Source organism: Electrona antarctica (genome assembly GCF_951216825.1).
Source record: "Electrona antarctica genome assembly, chromosome: 10".
Classification (NCBI taxonomy): domain Eukaryota; kingdom Metazoa; phylum Chordata; class Actinopteri; order Myctophiformes; family Myctophidae; genus Electrona; species Electrona antarctica.
The window spans coordinates 54,472,628-54,488,437 of record NC_136791.1 but is presented as its reverse complement, the minus strand read 5'-3'; the positions used below and the strand labels follow the sequence as shown (position 1 = coordinate 54,488,437).

Genomic DNA, 15,810 nt, shown 5'->3' with positions numbered 1-15,810 from the left:
CCAGGAAGAAACCCCAAATAGAAAGGGAAGACATCATTGCATAATAACCACACCAAGGGGTCTAGTACTGAAGTACTGTCACCTCATAAACACATGAAAAACTTTAACCCTTTTTATCCCCGATGTAGTCGTTATGGCAATTGATTCCTCCCTACACACATTCTTCTATATTGTCAATGCTGTTGAATCCTACCAGTGAGGAGCCCCCACCGGGATGACGTTGCAGAGCCTTCATCAGACTCCTCTTGCCCAACACTGCCTGCTGACAGGTGCCGCCCCAGGATCACGTGCAGTGACAATTATCACCCTCCCTACCCGCCTTCCCTCCCCCGAACAAGGGCCAATTGTGTTCATGACATTCGACAAAGCACCAGTGCAAATTAAAATATAAATTATAGCAGCGGAGTCAGTCTGAGCTGCTTTTGCCTACAATGCAATGGTACAAATCAAAACATGCAAAGTGCAGAAAAGATCCAACACAATCCCATATCTCCATATTTGGCAAGACAAAAGTCATCAATATGCAGTCTTCTTGTGTCCTCACCTATTGTTGGTCTTCAGGTAGATCATAGCGAAGGCCAATGTGGCTCCAGGACAAGTGACGTCAACATTGATGGTGTCACCTTCCTGGATGAGGTAGAATAACACAATATCACAGGAAAAACTGGGCCACATTTCCTATTAATTATTGATTGATTGTTGGTGGTAGATTGTGTGAGTGGGTACTTCCTTCTGGTTGGCCGTATGATGGGTTACCAACAGTGAGAACTACAATTGGTTGTGTTTGTACAGTATTCTGTTCATTCTATAGTGGTAGTTGGTATTTTCCTTTCATACGCTCTATTGGTGTACCTTGATCTGGTAGCTTGGGGACTTGTGTTTCTCACGGTTGGCCCCGGCTTGTGTCCTGCGGTGGCCCCCGACCATGTACTGATAAAGCTGCTCAGGAACATTCAGGTCTGTCATACCTATCAGGTTACTGCCATGCTGCAGCGAGGGAAGGAGGAATGGAGAGCAGAGAGAAGGCATGAAGAGAAGGGAGTAGGGTGACAAGCATATAGGATGCATGATAAATGGTAGAGGAGGAGTAGAGAAATGTGGGAGAGGAACACAGAACAATCAGTTCAGCGGGAGGGAGGGAAGGGAGGTGGGGTGTAGATGCAGTGTGAGAATATCTCCTCTTCCTCTTTCTCAGTGGGCCAATACAGAAAGGGCCTTTACTTGTATTAGGACAGCTCGACATCATTCCTTTCTTCTGGAAACAAAGAGGAACTCTCTGTCATTCACGCAACCCCTACTGAGTCGTGTCACTTGGGCCTTTCTTCCATGTGTACATTTAAGCCATTTATATGCCTTTGAGGAATGAAATGTGTCATCGTGCTGAGGTGCACTTACTGTACTAACTGAATGAACATGACCTCTGTTTTATAGAAATATTTATTTGTTTACCTACAAGATGTTGTCTTTGACTTGTGCAGCGTTTTAGTCAAGTACATTTTGTATACTGTATATATGTATTAAGACATCAAAATTAAAACACAAAAAGAACAATACACACAGACAAAAGCATCAAGTACAGAACATCCAAAAAGAAAAGCAGACACACAAAGCTACGGTAAAAATGTGGGAGCACATGAAAAGAGTGTTCGACCGTTTCTCCAAGGCAGGAGGTTTATTTAACAGGTGTGTTTTGAGTCTGCTTTTAAAAATATCAACAGAGGATGCCGACCTAATAGGTCCTGTAGGCTGTTTCACAATTGTGGAGCAGCGACCAAAAAGGAACGGTCACCTTTTAACTTTAAGCGGTTGCGTGTTAACTTTGAGGAGCTCCTGTTCTGCTGATCTTGATCAGATGGAGGAAGCAACTCACATAAAGTATTCTGGATTTGACAGGAAGCGAGGGAAGGGAAGCTAAGATGGGAGTAAATGTGATGTGATCCCACTTTCTTGTGCCAGTCAGGACGGAATAGCAGCAGCGTTCTGGACGAGCTGCGGTCTAGAGAGAGAAGCACTTGGAACTCCTGAGACTTTTTGGTCGTGGGTCGACCAAAAAAATATTTTGCTGAGCTGAGTCTAGGAGCACACCCGGTTTGCATGTCAGTGGGCTGAGGGAGGTGGTGATATTATTTGTTGTGTGTGGGGGAGCCAAAGAGTAAGATTTCTGTTATATGGTTGTTGAGCAGGAGAAAATGTGTCTGACATGCAGGTTTTTATGGCGGTGACAGTGAGGCAATCTAAAAGGGGATCCAGTGAGTGCGTATCATCTGGTTTTAGTAAAACATTCCTTAAGATATTGGACTTTCACGCGGGCGTTACATTTAGGACTTTATGTACGGATTGTATTTTTAATGGTTTTGCTTTTGTTATGTGGAGTCTCTGATTAATTCCATTCATCGTGTGTGTGTGTGTGTGTGTGTGTGTGTGTGTGTGTGTGTGTGTGTGTGTGTGTGTGTGTGTGTGTGTGGTGAGACGCACCCCCAGACAAACCATGCCCAGGGCCAATCCAGCGGCCAACGAATAGGACTCTCTATCTGTAGAGAACTCCATCTCTGGACCTGGGAGCCGGCCTAGAAAACACACAATACCAACTTCACTGAGTACATTTACCCACACACGGGGTTACTGTCAATAAACTGAGTACATTTACCCACATGGGGTTACTGTCAATAAATAGGTTTACGGTGTGTAAAATGACATGACAAAAATAAAAATAAACATTAATCTGGTTTCTTCTAATAACTGGAATCATGAAGATATGTATAGTTAGGTTACAAAAAGATGATACTCTCTGAGACGGATTTTAGATTTGTTGGACTTATAACCGTCACTCCTAAAATGTAGGCTTTCCAACTGTTTTTTCCAGATGCTGGACTACATTCGACAGCACTTGTAAAGATGTGACCTTAGTGGACACTTTTTCATGATTGGCTGCCTCTAAGCCAATGGGAGATTTACCCATAAAACCCATAGTCTGAACACCACAACGTGAAGCCCTATTGGCTGCTGCTGTTGTAAGGGGTTAACACTCAACACCAGTGACGAGTGACGTTGGTCCATGCGTTGGACGGACAGCAACAGAAGCTAATGTTATGAGCTAACTGGAGCTAGAGAGAAAGCCATAACAAAACACAGTGAGTGAACCAACAAAAGAACGTCAGAAACAAACCGGGAGGTTGTGACAGAGAAACATACGAAATTGGGGGGGGGGGAAAGGGGGAAAAAAATTGGGAAGAAATTATAATAATAATAATGAAAATAAAAAGATAAAAACCACAACGACCAAGCAGCAGCACTTGCTGCACCTGGGAGTTATGACGAGTCATTCTCTTGTTTCGTTTTTTCTTCCATTCTAAGTAGTTTCCAGACCTTCTGCTCAGACAGGGGCACACGAAAAACAGTAACTGTCGGGAAAGGAAATAAATGTACCGATTTCAGCAAGCAGGACCTCAGCGTTGTGTCTGTGTCCTGTTCCCTGGTACACTAATCCAATGCCTACCACTGCTGCTACCTGTACAGAAGGAGAGGAGAATCAAACTCATCCATAAGGACACATGAACACCCCAACACACATCTTACTGTGTACTGTATGTCAAAGGTTCTTAAACCATTTAGGCCTGATGTAAAAAAAAAAGAAAAAAAAGAAAGTGTTCTGAAAGAATATATATTCAAAGATCTGTGCCTCATTTTCACAATTTCTCAAAAATAGCAGACCTACAGCGCGCCACCGAGTGGCGCGCTACGAGCTTGTAGGTCTGCTATTTTTGAAAAATACAGAAAATGTGGCACAAATCTTTGAATATATATTCTTTCAGAAGACTTTTTTATTTATTTCGATGTCAGGTCTAAATGGGTTAAATGACAGATCGTACCCACATCTGTAATGTATGTTATGACATATCAAACACACACCTGTCCTGTACTTTGTTATTATGACAGATCAAACATACTATACAGTTCAAACACACACCTGTACATTATGTGGAACATCTAACTCGGTGGAAGTGGGCGGGAGCAGAGCGGGGATGTGGATGCTGAGGAGACGGGTGATTGACATGTCCATAGTTCCCAGTTTGGCTGATGACACACCCAGTAACAGACCGATACTGGTCATCTCATGACCCTGACAGAGAGTGCGAGGGAGACACAGTTAACAGATATAGAGAGGGCCTGACAGATGAAGATGGCAGAATTGAGACATCATTTCACACAGATGATTAATCTAAACGTTATTAGGCCAGTTCACTTATTTCAGGAAAATTATCTTATTATCTTATTTCACATACAGCAGGTGTTAAAGCAATGTTGGACTTTGGTAGAGCCTTGAGTTGTACCGAGCTGTGCATGATGGAAGTCCAAATTATGGATGGGAGCAGGTACAAGGTTAATCATGTACATAAAGATAGATAACCATAAATGTAGTGACATTTTCACTGGTGTTCATCCTGGACTCGGACTAGATTATGAGATATTTCATGTGCAACTCATGCTCAAATAGTTAAGGTTCATGTTTATGAGCCAAAATGGAATCACTAGCCTACTTCCGGTTCTTTGATAACCATGCACAGAAGCAACAGAAAGAATACAATATTTGGATTTATACCTTTCACAGGTAGCAATATTTTTTAGATGGAATAGTTGATCGATTTTACAGTGTACCGTTTCACGTCAAAGTTTGACATTCGTTGGACAGTTATTAGCTTTCAAAACCACGAGGGCATTTATTTAAGTATGGGTGGCCCGTAAACCATTAATACCTTGCTCTACACATTGATCCAAGGAATGGTAACACTGGCATGAAGTGTGACTGGAGTGTGTTCCTGTTTAACACATTAATTAATGTATTCATTAATTCATTCTTCTGCCACTTGTCAGAGTATTTTCAGTACTTTCAGTATTTTATTTTGAATACTAGGAGGTTGACACTGTTGTGGTACACAATTCTGGGATGCTGGCATGACATGAAAGAGCACACACAGGGGCAGCTTTGATTGGTTCTGTGTAAAAAAATTATAATAATAAACTACCGGTATACGCAAAGCCGGCATTAATCATGGCTCTTCTTTATGTCTCTACTACATGTACCAAAAGTGGCCACAGAGACACACTGACTTGAATGCTAGTGTCCACAGGGGTCTAATGAGAGATGCAGCCCCTGGTGCTGAACAGTCATTTCTTCCCAGAGAACATGCCACACCAATTGGTTTACATTGTAATAAATTATTACCACAGTTATGTGATGCATACCACAGATCAAAGGACAACCGTGTCTTAGATCATGGGTTTATATTCAAACTACAATTTTGGTTTGGTCGAGATGGCAAAAGCAGCAACTTGCTGACAGAGGTTAGTGAGATTTATAGTTCAAATGCAGTACTGATATGATCATTTTATTTGCTAATTTGTATATAGCGTGTCTTGTATTGACCTGCTTTTTAGTTTTTCGGCATTCCGCTGCTTGTTATTTTTTATGTGAAGCACTTTGGGTTGCATTTTATGTATGAAAGGTGCTATATAAATAAAGTTTATTATTATTATTACCCCATGCATCCTGTATAGGCTGAGGCTCTAGCATGCCCACTGAACTGGGTCAATGACAAAGTGAACAGCTGTGTCTACCTTGGTGAGATAGTCATGTATATTGAGCGTGGCGAGCTTGGTGAGGTGTCCATTGAGGCCCAGAGCCATAAGGAAGCCTGCGTACTCATTGGCCAACTCAGGACTCTTTGGCTTGTTGTAGGCTATCCATGCTGAGTCCACCTTAAATACAAACAAAAGGGATACTATTTAGTCCAAAGGCCAGCGACTTTTTAATTGGATATGGATACACCGCGTTGGAATTAAATTAAAGAAATATAACACACAAAAAAACATCTTCAGCTTCAAATTACTTTAACACACAAACAAACAATACACAGATACCCAGAAATCAAAATCACATACAAACAGACACACATACCTGTGAGGCAGGGGCTATCTTTAGTCCAGCTGCCACTCCATTATGGAAGCTGGACCAGCTGGTCATATTGGGAGGAACGTCAATGTTCCCACTGTTCAGGTCCACCATGGTGTTCCTGGGTTGAGCACGACCTGGACAGGATCAGAACAGACTATTATACAGACCAATTACATCCATCCATCTATCAATCAACCAACCAGTCTACCTATCAAGAGTTTCCACAAAATAAATATACATCAAAATAAAATATTGTTACCTGTGAGATTGAGTTTGGGTACTGGCAGGGGCTCGGTTGGTACGGGGTGATAGGAGAAGAGAGTGAACAGACCTCGACCCACTGGGAGCGACATGGTCCTCTGACACAACTGGAGGAGTCTGAGGGCGAGGGGGCGGAGGGGGAGGAGGAGGAAGAATGGCGTTTGAAAAAGAGAAGGAGAGCCAGAGTGAGGGACATTGAGGGACACAGAGGTGAAAGAAAGAACAAAATTGATGAAAGATAGAAAAGACGAACATTTGAAAATGCATGTACCACACCACTTTGTGTTTTCAAGCATTCTGTTATACTTTAGCTATTGAAAAATAGCAGATCTACAAGCTCGTAGCGCGCCACCGAGTGGCGCGCTATGAGCTTGTAGGTCTGCTATTTTTGAAAAATCATGAAAATATTTATTTCAGAAAACTGGAGGATTTAGAAGAACTTTTTTTAAATTTCGAGGTCAGGCCAAAATGCATTAACTCACTTGTTCTCTTTCTCCTCTATGAACTCATGGTCTGACACCTCTGGTAGCTGGACCACACTGACCCTCACGGGCCTGGAGCTCTGGAGGAGCCTTCGAACCTCATGGACCCTCAGGTCCTGACTCCAGATCAGGCCTGTCACCTATAGGTGAGGAGGATGGATGGAGGGTTAAAGCAGGATGTATTTTCTTTAGACAGGGTGCTTATCCAGATAGAGCTGGACCTCCTCCTCTTATCTCACCTCCTGGATAATGTCAGACATCCCGTCCTCCTCCTCGTCGGCCTCTGTGGTAGTGGGAGGTTCCAGATTCAGTCCCGAGCCTACAGACTGGACACACACACGCAGACACACAGTGAAGAGACGCACATGGACAGCTAAGGTCCATATTGTCGCTGTAGGGGTTTGTTATGTCCAGACGTGTGTTTTCAATGTTGTGTTTAACATGGTTAATATGGAATTTGTACAGTAGTTGTACAGAATGGGCTTCGGCAGGAGGGGCGCGTGTCTGATCAAATATTTAAATATTGAATCAAGCAAATAAACTGTAGTGGGGTGCACACTGCACAGTCTACACACAAAAGCCAGAGTAGACATTAAAAAGACCCCAGAAATGTGTTAAAGTAAAATTCCACTTTAACCCTTAGAGCGTAAACCCTTACTGCCTTCTTTTTGGCCACGGTCATCTTGTGAGCTTGCTTGGTCAGGTCCTGTCGCCCAATCAACAGACAGACCTCCTCCGACCAATCTGAACACGGCTGCTCCCTACAATGGTAGATGGCCTCTCTGATTGGCAGCGCCACACCAAATGGGACAGACTCCAAATCTTTCAGGGTGAAGCCTGGACCAATGAGAGGAAGAGGAAAAAGGAGACAATGAAACTGTCCTGCAAAGCTCTTGTCTTTTTGACTGATACTACTGCTAGTTTTATATTCTATGGATGCATAGATAGCATTTACCAGCTGTCCCAACAAGGTTAAGCAGTCCCTGATTAGATGGGTAGAAGAAAACCAATCTCAGGCCAGCAGTATGGACCAGATAGGGGCACTGCAGGCCTGAGATTGGAGGTCAGCAGGAAGCCATGACCCATGCTGGTCTGTGATGGAAACCCCACCAGAGTCCATCTCACTCAGTTAATATGGCCTGCAAATTTTTATTTCATAAACATTTGCTTGTCTTACCTGCTGAGGTAAGCCAGACAACAAGTTTCTCAGCCAGACTCTCGTTGGACGTCTCAGACTTCATACTGCTTTGCCTGGAAATAAACACACAGAGCATTAGTAAATGCAGCTGAATAGGAAAAAAATCACACCCCGTGTGAACTGAGTGGTGCAACTGTTCACACACTACGTCACACACTAACCATAGCAACCATGCTCATCTGTACGTGGCCCCACGTACAGGTACACACATACATAGATACAGACGAAGCTGGTTATTGGAGTGGTTTGCACCACTCAAAAATGGTGCATCAATGGAAACTTACAATGTAAGTTGTTTATTTTCGTTTTGTTTTCTTTCTTTTTTGTTCGAATAATATACAAATATGTATGAACAGGAAGGACTGTAGTGTCAGTTGTATCCAATGTACTCTGTGAAATGTGTCATATAATCCCATATGGGATGGGCCAAAGTGGCATGACACGAAAATAAATATTTCATTCATTCATTCATTCATTCATTCATACAAGGACTTTCACTTTAGCCTTAGCTTTCTGGGGTGCACTTTACCATTAGATAGAATTCTTGTTATACTGAATATAAGACCTGGTTTACCTTCTATAGGTTGATTCACTGATTGATACACACGACTTCTGACCTGAGAGAGGAGGTGGTAGAAGGGAAGAAGATTTATGGAAAGCACCATGTTTTAAGGAGAGAAGACAGAAACAGAGTGTAGAATGAGAGACAAGTAGAGAGATTAAAATGCTGATGAAGGCATGAGTAGTCGAAACACATCCGTTTGTCAAGACTGCTGCTGCGGTAAATTAAAGAATTCGAAGAACATTCAATCTATTGACAGTAGAGCACGCTCGGCTCGTCCTTCTGTCCCCTAGTATTTGGATATATTTGAACTGTATTTGGAGGATAAGCCCCTTGAGATGCATCATCTCGTTTCCGAGGGGGTCCTCGATATGTCCTGAATATGGCGTTTGAAGTACTTGCTTGTCTTCTGTCCAAAAGCTACAGTACACTGGTCGTTTTTAGATGCAGGATGATGGATCAAAAGGAGAGAGGTAAAACGACAGGGCAGAGTGTCACACGTTCAATTGTATTTCGCTTTGCTTGTTTGAGAGCTGATGCAAGTAGAGCATGACTGTGTTAATCGGGCACAAGATATCATCTCGCTTGTAGCCCCTGAAATTAAATTGTTTGTAGAATCTATATGGTATTGTACCGTCACAATGCTTGCGATTTACACCCCTAATATAAAACATGCATATGGATGGACACACACACACACACACACTGAATAAAGTCAAATGATGTATACCAACATTATACACTCACCTGCAGTAAGCTTGGCTAGGTACTTTGAGATGTCAGATGAGATGGCGTTCTCATCGCCAACAATATAGAGAGCATAACTCTGATGGAAAAGATCAAGAAGAAAACGAGGGAAAGAGAAGAGTGTGAGAGACAGACAGACAGACAGACAGACAGACAGACAGACAGACAGACAGACAGACAGACAGACAGACAGACAGACAGACAGACAGACAGACAGACAGACAGACAGACAGACAGACAGACAGAGGGAAATGGCACAGGGAGAAATATGAGGGAGAGAGAGCAGAGGAGGACAGGAGAACAGACCAACAAAAAAAGTCAGCATCGTCTGCACATTTAGACCAGAACAAAACTGTACAGGCACATTAACAAGACATACGTCTCATCTTATGAGTCAAAGCTAAACACTGAGGGCTAGGGAACTTATCTAACCCTCTCATAATGATTCACTTTTTAATTCCAGGATGCTTTGACAACTTTAGTTTTTTTCAACCAAGTTTCTTGTTTTAGGTTGTCATTAGAGAAAGTAAAAGATGAGTGTTTTCTTTTTTCTTTCATTCGCTGCTTTCTTTCGTTTTAGCAATTTTAGCTATTTTTTACAGGGGGGGCGGGGGCATTCGAACATGGGACTAAATCTAAATTCAGGATCTACTGAATGTGCTTCTTTTCACCTGACAGAATTTCCCCGGCTGGACGTAGCACGTGGAAGGAACACGTTATTCCGACCAGTTCCTTTTGCGTTTTCAACCCAGCTTTTGCCGTTTCAATTTCCGTGATGTGCTGGACCACAACAAATGCACTTGTCTTCTCTTCTCAGTGCAACTTATATCGATGCGATGGCCCGAGAATATACACGGACGGCGGACACACGACATTCACGGAGAAACAACACGGAGCAGAGAACACATGACATTGACGGAGAAACCCCCTGTTCCCCCTCACTGTATACGTTTCTTTTCCCCTCCTATGATGAGTTCCTGTTTTGACTATATAGTTGTGTATATTCGTGCGTCTCTAAATGTTTTGATGAATTGAAAATGGTGGGCCCTATTGTAAACAAGTGTAATACTTTATGGTGTCAACAACACGGAACGTTAGAAACACAGCACGGAAAACACACGGTCAGTGGGCAATGTGTGTGTGTCTCACTGCGTCACAAACATGTGGCGTTAGACACGTCAAGCTTCTAATCATTTACACAGAGAGGGACATCTGTGTAATCTGTTTTTTTGTTTGTCTGTATACAGTATATGCATGCATTTATAGTTTTACTTCATTAAGGTCTTGTATTTTGGCAAATCAATATTCCACAAATCCACACCTTGGCTAGCATATAACGTTTTGAATTATATTATGTATGTCTCTTTCTCCGCTGGCCTGACGTCTGTCTGTCTGTCTCTCAGCAAGTCTCTCCACCAGCCCATGTCTGTCTCTATGTGTGTGTCTGTCTGTCTGTCTCTCAGCAAGTCTCTCCACCAGCCTGTCTGTCTCTATGTGTCTGTCTGTCCGTCTGTCTGTCTGTGTGCTACTCTGGTTGTGATGGATAATCATTGCAAATAAATGTTTGGACTCAATTTGGTGTTCCCTGTGCGGCTAAATGAAGGTTGGATGAAGATGTACGAGGACATTCAGCATTCAGCACTACACTACACACTCCCACGTGTGCAAATAGAGCACATACTCCCTGGAGAGCAGATCTACGCCAGGCTGGGATGTTTACCTACTACTACCCAGGGCTATGTCAGTCACATCACTCTCATTTACTTAATTACAGAAAATTGCCTTTTATGTTCAGAAAACAAACAAACAATAGAAAACAAACCTACTCAGTAAAATCCTCACAGTTAATTTATCCATTTGTACATTGTCTGTGTAGGTGTGCGTAGAGTCACGTAGCCACATTGCACCATACAGTGTATTACATTGAATGGTCCTTTGTGATTTGACGATAATACACTGTATCGAGTCATGGCAGAGTGAGTGACGTACATGTATGTACACAGACAAGACAGCCTCATCACAATACCGGTACTTTCACTGCTGACGTATGGTCTGCAATCACATTATAACGCTTTCACCTTCCATTGTTCCTCTTTCTCACTCATACACTCAAAATAACTCTGAGAGGGTACGAATGTAACCAAACGGACCCATATTTGTACACCCTTGGGAGTTAAAAGTATCACTGAGGCTACTGGACTGTGCTGGTCAGCCCTGAATGTAAATGTGACCTGTTGTGCCATTTTCACTTCTGTATTAGGCTTCTTGTCAAGGGTTTTGAACATTTCATGTTGTGCAACTGTTGCAGAACCCATTTTGGGCGGGAACCCCTTTTGGTGTTAGCATTATGTTATGCTTTAGCTATTGAAAAATAGCAGATCTACAAGCTCATAGCGCGCCACCGAGTGGCGCGCTACGAGCTTGTAGATCTGCTATTTTTGAAGAATCGAAGAACGACTGACATAGAAACATAGCTTTTTCAGAAAACTGTCAGGATGTAGAATCTGATCTCAGGTTAAAATGGGTTAAACTCTGATTAAGTAATACTTTGAGATGATATATCAGTGGAGAACAGTTCAGAAGATTGCATTTTTGTCATAACTGGGGGGGTGTTTAGAGAATGTTTCCCATACCAGAACCAAAAGCCTGGTCCTCTGGCAGATGACTGGCAGGAAGGGGAAGGGCGGGACTTCCTCCCCTCTCAGACAGCTGCTGAGCCAACTGAAGATGCTGGGAGGCTCCGCCCTCAGGAATAACGGACGCTGCATCTGGCCAATCTGAGCTGAAAGGAGTGTCATAAACAGTATGTGAGGATTTACCCTCAAAAACATTGATCCACATTACTTCACTCAGATAAGCTGTCTGAACCCTTCCGATAACACCCTGGACAATGCTCCACGTATCCTAGACACTTCCCCTTCCTGGCTCCCAAACTGTGGAATACACCCCCCATTGCAACCTCACAATTTTCTGCCGCAATCTGACGACTCATCTAAATCTTCAATCTCCCTCTACCTACAAGGCTACCAACATTTAGACAAAAGTTTTCTTCAGGGTATCAACTATCAACACCATTAATACCCTGAAGAAGATGTTTTACCATGTTCCCCGTCGCTTTAAGTGCCTGCAATTTACTGGCATGTTTAATGTTTGCATGCTGTGGGAACGTGTGCCGGTTTCAAATGCCGGTCTGCTATTTCTGTATTTTGGAACATTTCAAATTGATGCTTTTTTTAATAATTTATCTGATTGATAATTTTAATTATCTGTTGCACCAATAAAGAATTGGTTAATAATATGTCTTACCTTGGTCTATAAGGCATGTTTCAGTGAAGCTGCTGATGAATGAAGGGTAGTCTCTCCAGTACTGATCAACATAGTGCTGCAACTGCAGGTCCCTGGATATACAGCATAGAAGTGATGGATTGAAGGACAAAAACAAAATAGTTTTTGTAAAACAATATCAATATTTCTTATCAAATAATAAGGTTAACCCATTTTGACCTGAGATCAGATTCTAAAAATGTCTTCTACATCCCGACAGTTTTCTGAAAAAGCTATGTTTCTATGTCAGTCGTTCTTCGATTTTTCAAAAATAGCAGACCTACAAGCTCGTAACGCGCCACTCGGTGGCGCGCTATGAGCTAGCATAACATAATGCTAACACCAAAAGGGGTTCCCGCCCAAAATGGGTTAAGAGTACTACTGTTATTAATCTAATTAGTTATCACCCAGTGGTAAATCAAATGTGAAAATGTCACTCCTCTCGTCAGTGGCATCCCATTTCTATTCCCCTTTCTACTCATTAAGAAACAGACAATTCATTATTAAAAACAGACTTAAGACTAATTAACATCTATTCATTAGGAATGACTTGAGAGTAATTACCGAAGAAACAGACTTGAGTGTAATTAGTTACCATCTACTGTATTGGTTGTTACTTTATCATTCTGGGATTCACAGTATCAACTCAATTAGTGTAGCCTTAGATAAGTTTTAATCCTGTTGGCTAGAAGTGAACAAGGAGAAGGAAGAAACATGCGCACACTTGTTTAGAGATCCATTGACAGCTCCATTGTAAGGTCTTCATCAAATGTTTCAGACAAAATATGTTGCCTGATGAAGACCTTACAATGTATTACAAATTAAAATAAAATGTTTTAAATGTAATACAATAACATAAATAATAAAAAAAAAAATTATGATCCTGTCCACTAATTATCATGGCTTTAAATGCTCCTGTCACTTTACGTTGTAGAATTCTAAATTAGAATTCTAATATAAGAATAAGGGCTGATAAATCGAATTTGCAGTGAATGTTGGTGTGGAGTGAAAATCAGCCCTCTGGTCAAATGTTATGAACAACTAAACACACAGTCACACTAGGGCATTAAGCAACTAGTCGACTAGTTTACTAGTCGACTAGTAAATCCACTAGTCGACCTTGCTGGTACTAGTTGACAAGATAGTTGATCAAGATCAGGTAGATTATAGTTATAGTCACCAATGTACACAGTTTTTAAATGTACAAATATTTATTTCCAAAAAAATAAAAAAAATTAAAGTTGTTATTTTTATTTTACATAATAGGTGGTTAAACAACTAGTCGACTAGTCGAGTAGTAAACTAGGCAACTAGTCAACTAGTAAAAATGACTAGAAGTGAATGCCCTAAGACCTAAGTCACACTGCTATCTGCACTCACACACACAACGATAAACACACGACACTTCCTGCAAACCCAGCTACTGTACCTGGCCAGTTGTTGCAGCACACAGACCAGAGATTTGGCTCCAGCTCGCTGCAACTCATCCAGCAGCAGTTCTTGGTAGAGCAGATGGAGAACATAGAACAATGCAGGGATGTGGGAGAACAGAGGAGCCGAACTGTCCAACCTTAGGCACGGACTGGAATGGTCCGTATCCGAGGGAGCGGTGGCACTGGCAGCAGGGGCAGGGTAGGACACCGTTGGTCCACACACAGGCTGGCTGGCCATCTGACGGTGGTAGTGGGAGCCCAGAAGGTGCTCCCAGTCCTTCACAGGGAAGTCATGAAGAGGTCCATTAAGGAATGCTTCACCCATAAAATGGGTTAAAAAATGTTTTTCGACAAACACTTTGATGAATTCAAGGCTTCATGGGGCAAGTAATTCATAGGAAAAACATTTTGGGGTGAAGGAAATGAAAATGTTTTTTCTGTGCATGTTGAATTCACTCACATCACAGCATGCAAAACAGAAACTTATGAAAACAAGAAAAAAAACTATCCATAATGATATATTTGTCATGTCAGGCTAATAATAGGGAGCAGTAATGTTTTTTAAACCTGCACCCCTGACAATGAAATGTGAAAATTAAGATAGTAAAAAGAATAGAACATAAATCAAAGGGACTCTAACCACTGACCTCATCAGAGCCTCCATCCGAGGGACGAGCCTTCTTGGCTGCAATGACTGGAGAGAGAGGCACTTCAAAGTGGAGCTGGAGACACAACAACAAGGTGCAAGCAGCTCAAGAAACAGCTAGCTGGAGCAGTCATAACACACACAACATACATACGCCATGGTATACAATAGAAGAACAACAGTTTTCAACTCCAGTCCTCAATGGACCACAGGTACTGCTGTGCTGGCTACCACATTGTTAATCACCATCACCTGGTATTCCAGATCAAACCAAACCCTGATTAGAGCGCTTTAATAACAAGGGCAACAGCTGCCTATGATTATATATAATATCTCACAGCGCAGAAATAAACAGAGAGACAACTACCATTTCACATACTGTGTACAGTGTAAAATACAACATCACACTTAAATCAATGTTGGAGGCTATTAGCCTGGTTAATAAGCCAGACCGAATCAGCCGTTGGCACAAAAAAAAATTGCCTGCCGGCGGATTACGGTCTGGAGAGGCTCAATTGTACGCCCATTTCCTACACCAGAGAACTGGTGTGGCCAATAGGGACACGGTATGCAATATGGGCGGGCTTTGGTACAGTGACGTTCAATGCTTGAGACCTTTGACTGACAGTAGCTCTGACCAATTGCGTCAAAGATAAAATGTTTGAACCCGCCCCCCAGGAAACAAGATCCATACACAGCATCTCCAGACTCAAATACCACACGACAGTGTGATTTGAGTCTGGCTTATTAGCCAGGCTAGGAGGCTATATGCCAGAATAGTGAGAATACTCACACTGCGTGCCCAGCTCAGGTGTTCAGTGTTGTAGCCCATGAGGGACATCAAACAGGTGACAAACTGGTTCCATTCGGTATGAATGCCGGGACCGCCAGGTGCATTGTAGATGTTGTACCACTTCACTAAAACCTGAAGACATAAAAGTTCAACATAAATAAGACAATACATTACAATCGTAACATCATAGTTACACAGGTATTATATATTATTCCAATGCCTAAGTAGCATATTAGCATTTATTTGATCATGTCTGTGGAGATGAATGGGTAGTTAACATTAAGCTTAAAAGTGCAGGCCCCTACCCATGTGCTAATTTACAGTGGGACCTTTGCGTCATTTTGCAGCAATTAGCCCTTCACTAAGTCCCTCCCCAACCCATCCTTGTCCAAGCGAAGAAAGCTTGACCTG

At 42.2% G+C, this 15,810-nt stretch overlaps 1 protein-coding gene across 2 annotated transcripts in view; it reads right to left on the bottom strand.

Moving 5' to 3' along the window:
- Positions 1-15,810, bottom strand: part of anapc1 (anaphase promoting complex subunit 1) — a 64,188-nt gene that overhangs the window by 29,755 nt on the left and 18,623 nt on the right. For both annotated transcript variants that reach the window (XM_079513358.1, XM_079513359.1), the window contains exons 19-37: positions 15,400-15,531; positions 14,608-14,682; positions 13,957-14,237; positions 12,510-12,601; positions 11,837-11,985; positions 9,204-9,282; positions 8,469-8,511; positions 7,874-7,947; positions 7,355-7,533; positions 6,936-7,022; positions 6,697-6,836; positions 6,213-6,331; positions 5,957-6,087; positions 5,617-5,757; positions 3,968-4,120; positions 3,427-3,508; positions 2,476-2,567; positions 853-987; positions 545-627 (exon numbers count right to left, since the gene is read on the bottom strand). In XM_079513358.1, coding sequence (XP_079369484.1) covers positions 545-627; positions 853-987; positions 2,476-2,567; positions 3,427-3,508; positions 3,968-4,120; positions 5,617-5,757; positions 5,957-6,087; positions 6,213-6,331; positions 6,697-6,836; positions 6,936-7,022; positions 7,355-7,533; positions 7,874-7,947; positions 8,469-8,511; positions 9,204-9,282; positions 11,837-11,985; positions 12,510-12,601; positions 13,957-14,237; positions 14,608-14,682; positions 15,400-15,531 — 2,267 coding nt within the window. The remainder of the gene's footprint in view (positions 1-544; positions 628-852; positions 988-2,475; positions 2,568-3,426; positions 3,509-3,967; positions 4,121-5,616; positions 5,758-5,956; positions 6,088-6,212; positions 6,332-6,696; positions 6,837-6,935; positions 7,023-7,354; positions 7,534-7,873; positions 7,948-8,468; positions 8,512-9,203; positions 9,283-11,836; positions 11,986-12,509; positions 12,602-13,956; positions 14,238-14,607; positions 14,683-15,399; positions 15,532-15,810) is intronic.